Source organism: Pongo pygmaeus, chromosome 15 (genome assembly GCF_028885625.2).
Source record: "Pongo pygmaeus isolate AG05252 chromosome 15, NHGRI_mPonPyg2-v2.0_pri, whole genome shotgun sequence".
In the NCBI taxonomy this organism is placed as follows: Eukaryota; Metazoa; Chordata; class Mammalia; order Primates; family Hominidae; genus Pongo; species Pongo pygmaeus.
The window spans coordinates 69,395,649-69,410,364 of NC_072388.2; the positions used below are offsets into that span (position 1 = coordinate 69,395,649).

General features: G+C 40.7%; 1 protein-coding gene across 2 annotated transcripts in view; it reads left to right on the plus strand.

The window, feature by feature from the left end:
- ADAM21 (ADAM metallopeptidase domain 21) overlaps window positions 1-14,256 on the plus strand; it is a 41,658-nt gene extending 27,402 nt beyond the window's left edge. Inside the window, exons 1-2 of one of the 2 annotated variants that reach the window (XM_054447388.2) lie at window positions 6,446-6,596; window positions 11,702-14,256. In XM_054447388.2, coding sequence (XP_054303363.1) covers window positions 11,853-14,021 — 2,169 coding nt within the window. In that variant the 5' untranslated portion in view covers window positions 6,446-6,596; window positions 11,702-11,852 and the 3' untranslated portion in view covers window positions 14,022-14,256. Of the gene's footprint in view, window positions 1-6,445; window positions 6,597-11,701 lie in introns of those variants that run through there. The other variant, XM_054447387.2, reaches the window with a different exon arrangement.
- The last annotated feature ends 460 nt before the right edge of the window (window positions 14,257-14,716 follow it).

A 14,716-nucleotide genomic window follows, 5' to 3' on the forward strand; every position in this document is an offset into this window, starting at 1 on the left:
TAAAAAAAAACAAAAAAAAACACCTCTTACCCTTTTGCCAGCATGTCAGGCCCCTTTTGCCAGCATGTCAGGCTTCTGTGTTCCCTCCCCACTGAGCTCAATCCCAAGACAACTAGTTTAAAGCTTGGGAAGTTAACTTTTCCCAGTTTGGAGGCTACATCTGTGAACAGAGGAGGAAAAAGGAAAAATATGGCATTTTTTCAAAGGAGACCCAGGACTCAGGATGCATTCAAAGAGGTACAGATGGAAGATGAATGGCTACTCATCTAGTAAGAGAGGAGCAAGGTGTCCCCAGTTCCCTTCTTTTCCTAGCAAATACCCATGGTACGTGAGGTAGAGAAAGCAAGCCATGTCTCTTTCTTTATTCCATCCTTATATTTCTGAGTTCCAGCAATCACAACAGGTTGCCACCCATGGGTATCAAAGCAGCTTTCACCCATGTTAACAGAGGGGTCTGGGGGTGGGATCATCCTCTCTTGCCCACGTATGCCCTATCTCCCCTGCTGTCAGTAGCCTTTGAGTTCCTGAACTTGGAATTGAATTTGGGACAAAAATGTCTCTGGCGGGTTGGGTTGCATGAACTCCTTATAAGCAGAATGCTAAGGTGAAGCTGTGGATTTGAGTCTTCCTCCAACAAAGGATAGAAAAGGGTGTCTTGTGAATTGGGGTCCCAACCTAATAAAACATCTTCTAAAAGGAAAAAAAAAATGCCTCTCACATAAAAGTTAACTTCTGACCTGGTGGAGAAAGGAAAAAAAAAACCTAAATACAGCGCCGTGTTAATTGCTGAAAAATGGAGAAAAGAAAAAGATGCCTGGAGAAGGAAACTCTTATTCTTATGCAAATGAGTTTCTTCAACTGGGAGAGAAATTTTTAATTGCTATTTCTTCCCTGGGGTTTGGACTGAGCTGGACCCCTTGGCCAGGGGAGGGGAAGACTCCAGGGGTATGTGGTGGGGAACGCTGGCCAGCTGTCGGTGCAGGGCATGGGACCCTGAGGCTGCCTTGGGGCCTGGGTAGTGGCTGTGGTTCATTTTTGCCCTGCGTGGCTGTTGCCCTGTGTGTGTGTGTTTGGCACGCACATGCAGCAGACACGGCCATGTGCCCCAGCCAAAAGGGAAGGGGGGCAGGGAGCCACTGCTCACCTGTCAATCCTGTACGTGTACCTGAGGCCACTGGGGTGGGGGTGGAACATCCCCAATATTGTAAAATAAATGATAGATGCCATTACAGTTCCCCCAAAAAGAAGGAAAATGCCATAGAAAAGACTGGGTTGGACCAGGGCCAAAGTTCCTGACCCCCAAGAGCGATGGGTGTTGTGGGGCGGGGGAGCAGTTTCCTCTACCGTCAGAAGAAGTGTGAGGACAAAAAGGCTCAGAAATGAAAGGGAAAGAGATTTTTGGGTCCGCACTTTACTCACCCCTCCTCATGTCCCTCTACAGGCTACCAAATGATGCAGGATTTTTTGCTCCTTAGTTCAGCTAAAATCCAGGTTTCTGTCTCACAACCAAGAAAAATTAGGCACATGGACAAATTGAAGGATGAGGAGGGTAGATCTATTAGGCAAAAAGAAAGCTCAGCAAAGAAAGAAGGGGTCCCACCAACATGCTACCACCTCACAGATTGAAGACCAGACCACTTCACACAAGCTGAAGAGGCCAGGCCCCTCCCCCAGTATAAGGTGTGAATTCCTGGTGGCTCCACCCCATTCTCCCAGTGAACATACGGGCCCCCAGTTCATTGTGAGCATGCCCAGGCAAGATCCTGGGCAGGTTCCCGTATCTGCCTCCTGCATCTGTCAGCTCTATCTTTCCTAATAGATGGATCGAAGTCTCATCATTGTCATCTTCTCAGAATTCTCCTTTTTCTCCTTCCTTACACAAAATGTAGTATGCCATATATACTTCTCTTAATCTTGGTTTTTAAACTTACTGACCCTGGAAATCACTGAATATTAATGTAAAGAGATAATCATTTTTCATTTATGATTGCACATTATTCATGATGTAGAAGCATTGCTGTTTACCTAATAGCTTTCTAATGATGGAATTAGAATTGTGCACAAACTTTGGTAGTACACATTATCCCACAATAAACAGTTTTCTACAGATCTGATCTCTTTGGAATATAACCATTTATATTAACACCTCCCAAAAGTGACATACTTAGGTATAAATCTAACAAAAGATTTGGTATTAACTTTCTCCATGTTCAAGTTTGCTGATAATTTTCTCTATTCTCTGTCCTGCTGTTGAGCCCATCCAGTGAGTTTGGATTTGGTTATTGTAGTTTTCAGTTCTAAAATTTCTATTATTTTCATCTTTATATTTTATATTTCTTTCCTGAGACTTTCTCATTTTCTTGTTCCAAGTCTCTATTTTTTTCATTTTAGTCGTATTTGTAATTGCTCATTGAAGCAGTTCATGATGGCTGTCTCAAAATCCTTATCAGATAATACTAACATCTGCATCATCTCAGAGTCAGCATCTGTTGTCTTTTTGTCATTCAAGTTAAGATTTTCCTGGTTTTATAAATAACCAGTGATTTTTCACTGTATTCTGTTTTTTTATTGTTTTGAGATGGAGTCTTGCTCTGTCGCCCAGGCTGGAGTGCAGTGGCATGATCTCGGCTCACTGCAACCTCCACCTCCAGGATTCAAGTGATTCTCCTGCCTCAGCCTCCCTGTTAGCTAAGATTACAGGCACACACCACCATGCCTGGCTAATTTTGTATTTTTTGTTTTTTTTTAGTAGAGACATGGTTTCACCATATTGGCCAGGCTGGTCTCAAACTCCTGACCTCATGATCCGCCCACCTTGGCCTTCCAAAGTGCTGGGATTATAGGCGTGAGCCACTGCGCCTGGCCTCCACTGTATTCTGAACACTTTGGGTATTATGTTGTGAGGCCCTAGATTTTATTAAATTTTTTCTTTTATCAGGATCCTTATGATGTTGCACCAGTAGGGTAAGAATGGCATTATTTTGCTGTTGCTAAACGCTGGCATCTTTCCAGGTTCTCCACTTAATTTCTGTTGATATGCCAGGGGTAAAGGGCAGCTCACATCTGCTGTTCAAATGGAAAAGTTCAGCCTCCTCTCTAGGCCTCTGTTGACGCCTTCCTAGCTGGGAAGTTGAAAGATGCCTCATTACAGCTGTCCAAGTGACCTCCACTGACATTGTGAAATAGGAGCCAGTGTTTGTTTTGTGTTGCTATGAAGCAACCTGAGACTGGGTAATTTATAAAGAAAAGTGGTTTGTTTGGCTCATGGTTCTGCAGGCTGTACAAGAAGCCTAGTGCTTGTATCTGCTCCTGGCGAGGTCCTCAAGAGGCTTATGATCATGACTGAAGGCAAAGGGCAAAGGGGAGCCAGTGTGTCACATGGTGAGAGAGGAAAAAAGTGAGAGAGGGAGGAGATGCCAGGCTCTTTTAAACAACCAGATCTCACATGAACTCATAGAGGAATAACTCATTCATTACCATGAGGACAACACCAATCTATTCATGAAGGACTCACCCCCATGCTCCAAACGTGTCCCACTAGGCCCCACCTCTAACACTGGGGATTATATTTTAACATGAGACTTGGAGGGTAAAAACATCCAAACTATATCATTTTTTCACAGGCCCCCAAATTTCGTGTTTTTTTTTCCACATTGCAAAACACAATTATCCCTTTTCAGTAGTCCCCTAAAGTCTGAATTCATTTTAGCATCAATTCAATTAAAAGTCCAAAGTCCAAAGTCTCATCTGATACTCAAGGCAAGTTTCTTCCACCTATGTGCCTGTAGGATTAAATGGTGGCACAGGCATTTGTCAAACATTTTCATTCCAAAAGGGATAAATTGGCCAAAAGAAAATGGGGCAACAGGCCCCATCCAAGTCTGAAGCCCAGCAGGGCAGACATTAAACCTTAAAGCTTTAAAATAATCCTTGACTCCATGTCCTGTATTCAGCCCACACTAGTGCAAGGGGCGGGCTCCCCAAGGCCTTGGGCAGCTCTGCCCCTGTGGATTTGCAGGGTGCAGCGCCTGTGGCTGCCCTCACAGATTGGTATTGAGTGCCTGCAGTGTTTTTAGGCTAAGGGTACAAGCTGCTGGTGGCTCTATCATTCAGGGGTCTGAAGGGTGGTAGCCCTGTTCCTAGAGCTCGGCTAGGCAACCAGCTCTCATGTGATCTCATAGAGTAAGAACTCACTCATTCCTGCAAGGACAGCACCAAGCCATATATGAGGGATCCAGCCAAACACCTTCTATCACACTCACTTGTAACATTGGGGATCATATTTTAACATTAGATTTTGAGGGAACAAACATTCAAACTATATCAGGGCCTCATTTACTGCATGACAAGGAGGAAAGTCTCAGAACTCAACTTGACCTTCTCTGACACCACCCCAATGAGTGGCGTGGGGGAGGGGATGCCATGTTACAGCTGGCAAGATTTGAAAGTTTAAGCTCCCCATGTGGCTTCTGCTGATGAAGTGCATGTGGGGATACAAGTTTTCCCATGACATTTGGGTGGAGAAGGATGGTTATTTTCTAAAAGTTTTCTGTCTCGCCAGACTGCTCATTTCTGAGTCCTTTGGCTAGAGACAGCAAACTTCTTGAGTCTTTTTGTTCTATGTCTGTTGGCATTAAAATGTTACAGGCTTCTCCAGATTGCTTGAGGTTAAAAGAAGACTCAGGGATGCACCACCATGTTATTCCTTAGATCCCAGGGTAGGTAGCTTCTCTGCATGATTTTCTCTACCTTTCTTAACCTTCTTATGTTTGTTTTCTATTTAAACTACAGTGTTTTTACTTGCACAGTAAGTCCTCACATCAGCAATAGGTTCTCAGAAACTGTGACTTTAACAATGCAAAGTAACATACAACAAAACAAATTTTTATTTGTCTCATCACTGTTATAATGAAACACATCGGACAAAACAATGTTATTTCAGGACCTACTGTACATTGTTTCACCTAAAGTTGCAGTTTCCAAGAACCTATTCATGACATTGAGGACTTACTGTACTTACTAGGAGTAATAGGAAGAAATGTGTCTACTCTATCTTTTCTGGAACCAGAAGTTCTTAGTGTTGATTCTACAAAGAAATAAATGTTGTCAGGGTGCCTGTAATCCTAGCAATTTGGGAGGCCAGATCACTTGAGCCCAGGAGTTTGAGACCAGCCTGACCAACATGGAGAAACCCTATCTCTATAAAAGATACAAACAAACAAACAAACAAACAAAAACCAGCCGCACTCCAGCCTGGGTGACAGAGTGAGACCCTGTCAAAAAAAAAAAAAAAAAAGAAAAAGAAGAAGAATAAATAAATGTTACTCCTTCTTACAGCTAGAGAGATCAAGCCAAGCTGCTTTTGGAAGCTTTCATTCTTTTCCCACCTATGGATCTTGCAGGTTACTATTTGTTCTGCCTGAAGCAGGCATTCTATTTTTCCTCAATTATCTTTCTCCCTGCATAGAGTTCCTTCGCTCTGCTTCCTAGTGCTACTGGCTTGCTACTAAGCTTTTTCCATAATTGAATGTATGTGGTTTCCTCTACTCTAATTTTTTGGGGCTATGTATACTTCATAGTAAATGACGTCTGGTATAGAAGTAGATGTTATCCACTGAGTCCAGCGGAAGACAAACCTCTTTGTATCTACCCCTCCTAAGGCAGAGGTGTCTCCAGTCTTGCATGTATGAGCAAAACAGTTTAAAAAAGGAACCTTGTCAGATTTCTAAAGAAACCAGCATAAATAGTAGAATCTTTTCCTGGCAGGAAATGGAAGGGGTCTGTAATTAAAACTGCTTCTAATTGATGGTTATCTCATGAGGCTCTGATTCTACCAGGTAAATTAGGAGTTGACAAAAATCTAAAACAGAAATTCCCAAAGTTAGAGTTAATATTTTATTAAATTAGTCTTTATCCTATGTAGTTTTTATAAATTGAACTCATCTTATTGATGATATATTTTACCAAACACTATACCATAAATTCTCCACCAACCATTTTGAGCATACTTTTCTCCAAAACATTATAGTCTAATAGGAGATGCAATTTTTAAAACTCATGTATGAAACAGAAAATGGCAAGGATATAAATTTTGTCACACAAAAATGTATTGCATATTAAAGTTATAAGGAGAGTTACAGGATGTTAATGTTTTCTGGATTATTTAGGAAGGATTTGATAATGGAAGTGGAATTTGATCTTGCCCTAGAAAGTTACCATAATTCAGTTCAATGGGAAAAGTGATTAAACAGTCTAGACCAATGCAATGGCACCAGCAAAATTACAAACCTGTGCTGTCAGGGGACATAGACTGGAGGTGAGGAGACAACCCAATTCCAATTGTATTAAATTTGGAAATGAGTATAGAAATGGCAGGATGAGAACAAGATATTCTTCAGAGCCTATTATTATTTCTGTAGAATTGAAAGTTCCTTGTTGCTAAGTAGCTACATCTAGAATTTAGTCACCTGAGAGACAAAAGGGAGAGGGCTTATGTTTCCCTTTGTTCTGTAGCCTCGGCTACAAACCATTGATAAAGCATATGGTATAAACCATCTAGACAGAAATGGCCATGGAAACTACTGTTTCTTCTGATGGTAAGTCATTCAAAAGTTTCGTTCTATGCATAATTTGGTATCCAGAGTAGTCCACTGGATAATGTGAAGTCTCTTAATTTTTGTTTTGTTTTCATTTTTTTGTTTGTTTGTTTGTTTTGAGATGGAGTCTCACTCTGTCGCCCAGGCTGGAGTGCAGGGGCGCGATCTCGGCTCACTGCAAGCTCTGCCTCCTGGGTTCACACCATTCTCCTGCCTCAGCCTCCTGAGTAGCTGGGACTGCAGGTGCCTGCCACCACGCCTGGCTGATTTTTTTGTATTTTTAGTAGAAATGGGGTTTCACCATGTTAGCCAGGATGGTCTCGATCTCCTGACCTCGTGATCCGCCAGCCTCGGCCTCCCAAAGTGCTAGGATTACAGGCGTGAGCCACCGCACCCAGCATGTTTTCATTTTTAAAGATGTGAGTGACTTGAGCATGGGTGTAGGTAGGGTGACCAACCATTCCAGTTTGGTTGAGACTGAGGGGATTGCTGGGTGCAGGATTTTCAGTTTTAAAACCAGGACAGTTCTGGGAAAATCAGGATGAGGCAGTCACCTCAATTGCCAGTAAGGAATAGATAAAGTAGTAGAAGATGAAGATGCAGTTGAGAGTAGGGAAAATTGATAGAAACAGTCCTCAAGTAGGTGGGAGAGATGATCTGGAACCATGAGGGGCTAATGAGACTAGAGAGGTAGTAAGGTAGAGAAGAGGTAGATATAGGCGGATTCAGATGGTGAAAGGCCCAGAAACTCATTTTGTCTTTGAATTTGGCATATATATGTGTGTGTGTGTGTGTGTGTGTGTGTGTGTATCATATTCCAGAGAAAGAAATCCATTTTACATTGTGACATTGTGGCCTTACACACACTTAGACCCCACATATTTGGCACTGTGTGTGCAAGAGTTGCTAAGGATCTTCTAGGGATGCCTTCTGATATTTCTGTTCTATTTCCTTAAGGAAAAAAACTGCAGGCTATAGCCAGCTGAATTACTTCCATGACTCTAATGGGACAGGTATTAGTGACAGACAGATAGGAAAACAGTGCATTAGGGCACTGGAATAAGAGGGAAGATGGGTAGAGAGGGGTCTTGATGAATTTGAAATAGCTGTGGGGAAAGGAAGAGTTTATCAAACATGCAGAAGAGGGCTGTTGGCTCACTTGACAGTCCACTGACGTTAGAGGACATGGATTTACGGTGGTACCACTTCACAGTATCCATGGTAGAATGACGGTACTTCAGGAGCTTTGGTCTCTGTAAGTCCTAGGAATGAAGACAATGAGTCTGGCTTTAAAGATTTTTTGGAAGTTATTCTCCTGTTATTGCCTGCTGTCATGCTGAGCTCCAAGAAAAAGAATAATATGACACAGGTTTGTGTAGCTCATCAGTCCTTTCCACATTATATCTTTGATTAGTTCTTCCCATTTTCAATCCTGCCATCCACAACAACTGTCACTCCATAGTAAGTAGAAAACATATCAAGAGAGATATAGAGAGCAAATCTGGCAGTTAGAATTTCATCCCAATTCAGAGATCTTTGTTCTTGGAAGTTTTGCCTATGAACTTTGCTTTTCTCTTCCATGCTACTTGCACCTTGTGGAATAAGGTGCCTAACTTGCAGCAGTGAAAACTGCCCAGATGAATCCAGCCTCTTTAGGCAAGTTAATGGCAAGGATAATGTTCAGCTTGAAACAAGTTTTCCCCATCTTCCAGCATCCACATAGCCAATCTAGGACAAGAAAAGGAAAAAAACCTTAAATACTTTATATTGGAAAGGAAAGGTACTCGGTTAACTAACTCTACTGTGATTAAGAGACAATGAGAATGGATTTTCAGCTGCTGGCACTATACATAAATGAGGAAAACTCAGAAGACTGAGGAGGTGCGAATGCAATATCCAGGAGAATAAAGAAAAGAGCAATATGGCATAGGAAGTTTTGAAATATCTACTGGATTTTATATCTCTATTCCTTAGGCTGGGGATCCAGGACAAGCCATTTCAGTTTTGATTTCTATATTCTCTTTTTAAGCCTTTCACAAACACATTGGTTTTGGGATTTTTTTTTTTTTTTTTTCAGAGCAGCATTAGTAGCTTTGATGTAGGAGTGGAGAAAGTATGTGAAGGATTAATGCAGTTCCTGCCCACCCCCATCCCCCGACAATCTCTGTCACATTTAGGACTTTAGAGAGTTAAAGATTTTGGCATACAGTGCTTGAAGGGATGAAACTGGTAGCAGAGCTTGAATGGATTGGAAGACAAGAACATTAAGAGAAATGGCGGATGATGAAAGAAAAGTGTTTGGGTTTTCTTTGGGTTTGAGAAACAGGTATAGCAGAAGTAAGGGGGACAGCTGGGAGAACTAAAATTGTTGGTAAATTGATTAGGATATATGAAATTTTTTGTGTGTTGACAAGGTATACATTATGACTATGAGTGGGTGGGCTGAATTACACTGAAGATGAATTGAAGAGGTTAAAAAAAAAAAAACTTTAAAAAACCCTGTCTTGTTTTCAGATGGGTTTTCTATATACTTGCTAATATTACTTTAAGTTGAGGGTAGGAATTTTGGTGGAGAATAATTTTATCAGTCAGGGGCCAGAGCCTTTGAATTTTGTCCAAGTGTGATAAGGGTGGTTGAAGAGACATCTAAAAATAGTGTAGTCAGATATTGCAGGATAAATGATTTGGTGTTGATGTTGTGGGCTGTGGAGAACAGAACTCTGGACCTTGCGGTGCATGTGACTTCTGAGGATGGGGTTTCTCAAGAGGAAGCCTTTAGGCAGCAGTAAATTCTATTAAAGCTCAGGTTTAATATGGTAAGTAGATGTAAGGAGCTTTCTGTGAAGAGGTACAGGATGGAGTTGGTTCTCTCTCTCTCTCTCCTTTTGTCTTTAAAGGAAGACTCTGGAAAGCACAAGGGAAGGTATAAGAAGATAATATAAGGAAACTTGACTCAGGGCAAAGAAAGCATTGATTAGAAATGGATTCAAAATCCAGGAGATGATTGGTGTTGGGTCAGGCATGTTCATTTTTATATCTTCTGTGTAAGTCTTCTTAGATTAGCTTGATTTAAATGCTTTTCCTTTTTGTTCTTATAAGAAACAGCACCTACCTTCATCAATATGTTGATCACAGTCAGAGGTGAAATTAAGTTTTTGGGCCTGATGCAAGATGAGGAGCCCACTTTAAGAAACTTGGTAATAATACCAAGTTACAATTGCAGAAAATAAGTATGAAAATCAGGATTTATTTAGCATAAGAAAGAAGCTGCAACAAATTGTAAATATTAAAAGGTTGAAAACACCATAAACATCACAAAATTTAATCCCCTCATTATTAATCAACTTCCTAACTCACTTTTATGATACCTTTTCCCTACAGTTTTTAAATTGCTTATTTAATTACCTCCCTTAAGAGAATTATTTTGTTATAATTTCTAAGGCAAGAACTGAAAGGCATTTGCCTTTCCCTAGTGTGTTTAATAAAAATTCATTTTGTATTATTAATAGTTTAGAAAAGAAAATTCAGTTTCACGCTTGTTATTGGTAATGAGATAAATAATTAAATTTACTATTGTCAAATTTTAGAAGACCTCTATTAAGTCTTTTATGTATGCGATGTAATATTTCAGGGTGTTTGAGATTTTTCTTGTATAGTGACTAATTTTGATTACTCATAATTATATGACTTTCATAAAGTCCATTGCTGAGCCCCTTACAGGGTCTTTATAGAGGTCTGTACAGTGAGGATCCCTGAAGCGTAAACTTTGTCTGGTTTTGATCATATTATATTATAATTATCTGTTTTTTGTTTGTTTCTACACATGCTCAGTGCTTATTAGCCTCACTTTTGACAGTCATTTGAGACTATGATGAAATATATGGACACTCTCCTCAGCAAAAAAAGTCATGAAATACATAAAATATTGAATACAATATTATAGACCTCCTAAAGCTTATTCTTGCTCCTGCCACAAGTTTCTGCACTAAATTGATAATTTATTTAATGCTCTGTATTTTGATTTTCTTTCTCTAATATCTAGCACAATGTCCTGCACTTTGTATGCTCCAAACACATAAAGACTTGTTTAATAAATAGAAAAAGAAATGGATAAGTGTTGCCAGCCAGACTGTATGACAGGTGCAGAAATTCCCCACTTTCAAAAACTGTTGGTAAATATATTTGAGCAAACACTCAGACCCTTCCCTGGCAATCCTAAAATACTAGACTCTACAATGGTTTTTGCCCTAATAAGAAAAGAGTTCCTTTTCCAAAGACCTTTAAACTGCACAGATTCTCATTTTCTCTTCTGAAAGCTTTTCCTTTTGTCTTTGGGTTTCTCCTGTAGCTAACTGGAGAGAACAACATTATTCTCTCCATACCCTTAAATGATGTCAGTGTTTCATGAATTTTTTTTTCTTTTCTAAAAATTATACTACAGTATGAACACATTTTGGTAGCATTCATTTATAATCCAAGACATTTCGCAATCCCTCCTCCGTTTTTCCATTTTTCATTGTACATAGAGCTATATGAGGCATTACAGAGGATACTAAAATGAATGAAAATCATAAACCCTGCAGTCAAGAATCTTTCAGTCTAATGAACTTATGAGTAAAGATGAATACAATGAGGAATAGTAAATAACTTTGAGATAAACTAAAGTAAATCATAAGACTATGCAACTTGACACAGAATTGTGATTATTTTTGATGTCTCCAGTTTTGACAGTCAAAGGAGACACTATCAATAGATATTGCAAGGGCAACAGGCAGAAACTAATATTATCTTGGACAATTTGATATATAGAGCCACCCTACTCTTAAGTTTCTTTACTTTTGCTTTTACTTTTTATTATGGACATTTTCATACTGCCTGTAAAGATTGAGATAACTATTTAAGTACCCATCTTCCAACTTCAACTATTATCACCATGTGGCCAATGTTGTCTCCTCTATACCCCCTAACTCCCCACCCTCATTTACTAAAAGCAAATCCAAAGCATTTTCTTGATTCATCAACCAGTTTTTCACCACTCCATTCTTTTTCTCTCCTGATTCCTTACTTATCACCTTTCCAACTCATCTTTTTATTTTTACTTCCAGCACTGCAGTTCTGATCTAACTCTGCCAGGACACAGATCCATAGGGTCAGCCCTGCATCCTGAGCAGCTTAGAGGGAGGAGCCAGACCAGCAGTGCCTCACACCTTGTCCTCTTCTGCTCTGGACAGATGGCTCCATAACGACAGCTTCATAATGGCAGTGGATGGGATCCTAGTGTACATCAGGGTCACTCTTCTGCTACTCTGGCTTGGGGTGTTTTTGTCCATTTCTGGCCACTGTCAGGCTGGGCTCTCCCATCATTTCAGTTCCCCAGAAGTGGTGATCCCCTTGAAGGTGATCAGCAGGGGCAGAAGTGCAAAGGCTCCTGGATGGCTCTCCTATAGTCTGCGGTTTGGGGGCCAGAAACACGTCGTTCATGTGAGGGTCAAGAAGCTCTTACTTTCTAGACACCTCCCAGTGTTCACCTATACAGATGAGCGTGCACTCCTGGAGGATCAGCTCTTCATCCCAGATGACTGTTACTATCATGGTTACGTGGAGGGGGCCCCTGAGTCTCTGGTTGTGTTCAGTGCTTGTTTTGGGGGCTTTCGAGGAGTATTAAAAATAAGTGGCCTCACTTATGAAATTGAACCCATCAGGCACTCTGCCACATTTGAACACCTGGTTTATAAGATAAACAGTAATGAGACACAATTCCCAGCTATGAGATGTGGCTTAACAGAGAAGGAAGTAGCACACCAACAGTTGGAATTTGAAGAGGCTGAGAACTTAGCTCTGGAACCAAAATCTGCTGGTGACTGGTGGACTCATGCATGGTTTCTGGAGCTAGTTGTTGTGGTGAACCATGATTTCTTCATTTACTCTCAAAGCAACATCTCAAAGGTGCAAGAGGATGTATTTCTTGTTGTCAACATAGTGGATTCCATGTATAAGCAGTTAGGTACTTATATAATTTTGATTGGAATTGAAATTTGGAATCAAGGAAATGTTTTCCCAATGACAAGCATAGAACAGGTCCTGAACGATTTCTCTCAATGGAAACAAATCAGTCTTTCCCAGCTACAGCATGATGCTGCACATATGTTCATTAAAAATTCACTTATAAGTATACTTGGCCTAGCCTACGTTGCAGGAATATGTCATCCACCTATTGATTGTGGAGTTGACAATTTTCAAGGAGATACCTGGTCTCTTTTTGCCAACACTGTGGCCCATGAGTTAGGTCATACGTTGGGTATGCAGCATGATGAAGAATTCTGTTTTTGTGGGGAAAGAGGTTGCATCATGAATACTTTTAGAGTGCCAGCAGAGAAGTTCACCAATTGCAGTTACGCTGATTTTATGAAGACCACCTTAAACCAGGGATCATGTCTGCATAATCCTCCAAGATTGGGGGAAATCTTTACGCTAAAGCGCTGTGGGAATGGTGTGGTTGAAAGAGAAGAGCAGTGTGACTGTGGATCTGTACAGCAGTGTGAACAAGATGCCTGTTGTCTGTTGAACTGCACTCTAAGGCCTGGGGCTGCCTGTGCTTTTGGGCTTTGTTGCAAAGACTGCAAGTTCATGCCATCAGGGGAACTCTGTAGACAAGAGGTCAATGAATGTGACCTTCCAGAATGGTGCAATGGAACATCTCATCAGTGTCCAGAAGATAGATATGTGCAGGACGGGATCCCCTGTAGTGACAGTGCCTACTGCTATCAAAAGAGGTGTAATAACCGTGACCAGCATTGCAGGGAGATTTTTGGTAAAGATGCAAAAAGTGCATCTGAGAATTGCTATAAAGAAATCAACTCTCAGGGAAACCGTTTTGGTCACTGTGGTATAAATGGCACAACATACCTAAAATGTCATATCTCTGATGTCTTTTGTGGGAGAGTTCAATGTGAGAATGTGAGAGACATTCCTCTTCTCCAAGATCATTTTACTTTGCAGCACACTCATATCAATGGTGTCACCTGCTGGGGTATTGACTATCATTTAAGGATGAACATATCTGACATTGGTGAAGTAAAAGATGGTACTGTGTGTGGCCCAGGAAAGATCTGCATCCACAAGAAGTGTGTCAGTCTGTCTGTCTTGTCACATGTCTGCCTTCCTGAGACCTGCAATATGAAGGGGATCTGCAATAACAAACATCACTGCCACTGTGGCTATGGGTGGTCCCCGCCCTACTGCCAGCACAGAGGCTATGGGGGCAGTATTGACAGTGGCCCAGCATCTGCAAAGAGAAGAGTTTTTTTGCCGCTGATTGTGATTCCTTCTTTGTCTGTTTTGATTTTCCTGTTTAGTGTCGGGCTTCTTATGTATCTACGACAATGTTCTGGTCCCAGAGAAACTAAGGCTCATTCATCAGGTTAAGAAAATGTCTCTAACTTAATATTCCATGCATTAGTACACTTTAGTCTCTTGGCAGTAAACGTTAGTACATCCCTGAAACTGAGCACATTTCTGACCATTTCCAGAAAGCTGCAAAGATCTTCCCTTACATTAGTACCACAAACATTGTCATTAAGTTCAAGTTATTCTTAACATGTTTCTATCTATTGTTCATTGTTTTAAGCAGCAAATAAAGCTACATCCTTCCCTCCCTTTAGTCCTTGTTGTGTTTCTTGTGCATAGAGATGACTTATGGGAAATGTATGAGATGTGTCTGCCTGAGTGTCCAGGGGTGAGGCTTACCTCTCTATTGACATTTATCAATGTGGGAAAATTACTTAAATTTTCTGATGTTCTGCTTCAAAATCTGAAAAGGGGTAGGGGTGATAATAATATTTGTCCCACCCAACTTTTTGGTTTTATTTGGTAACCAAAAGAGAGAAATAAGTGAATTTTTGTTAAGTATAAACAGATTGTTATCTGATGAAATCTCCTGATCTTGCTCCCTGTGTGCTTCCTAGCTCTTTGTCTTAATTTGGCAGTTTGGATATCCTTTTGGAGCATTTGCTTGCTTCACATACCAAAATATAATCTCCATGAGGGCGAGGTTGTTTTCATCTGTGATGCTCATCATTGTATCCTCGATAGCCGGAACAGTGCACAGTGCTTACTACACA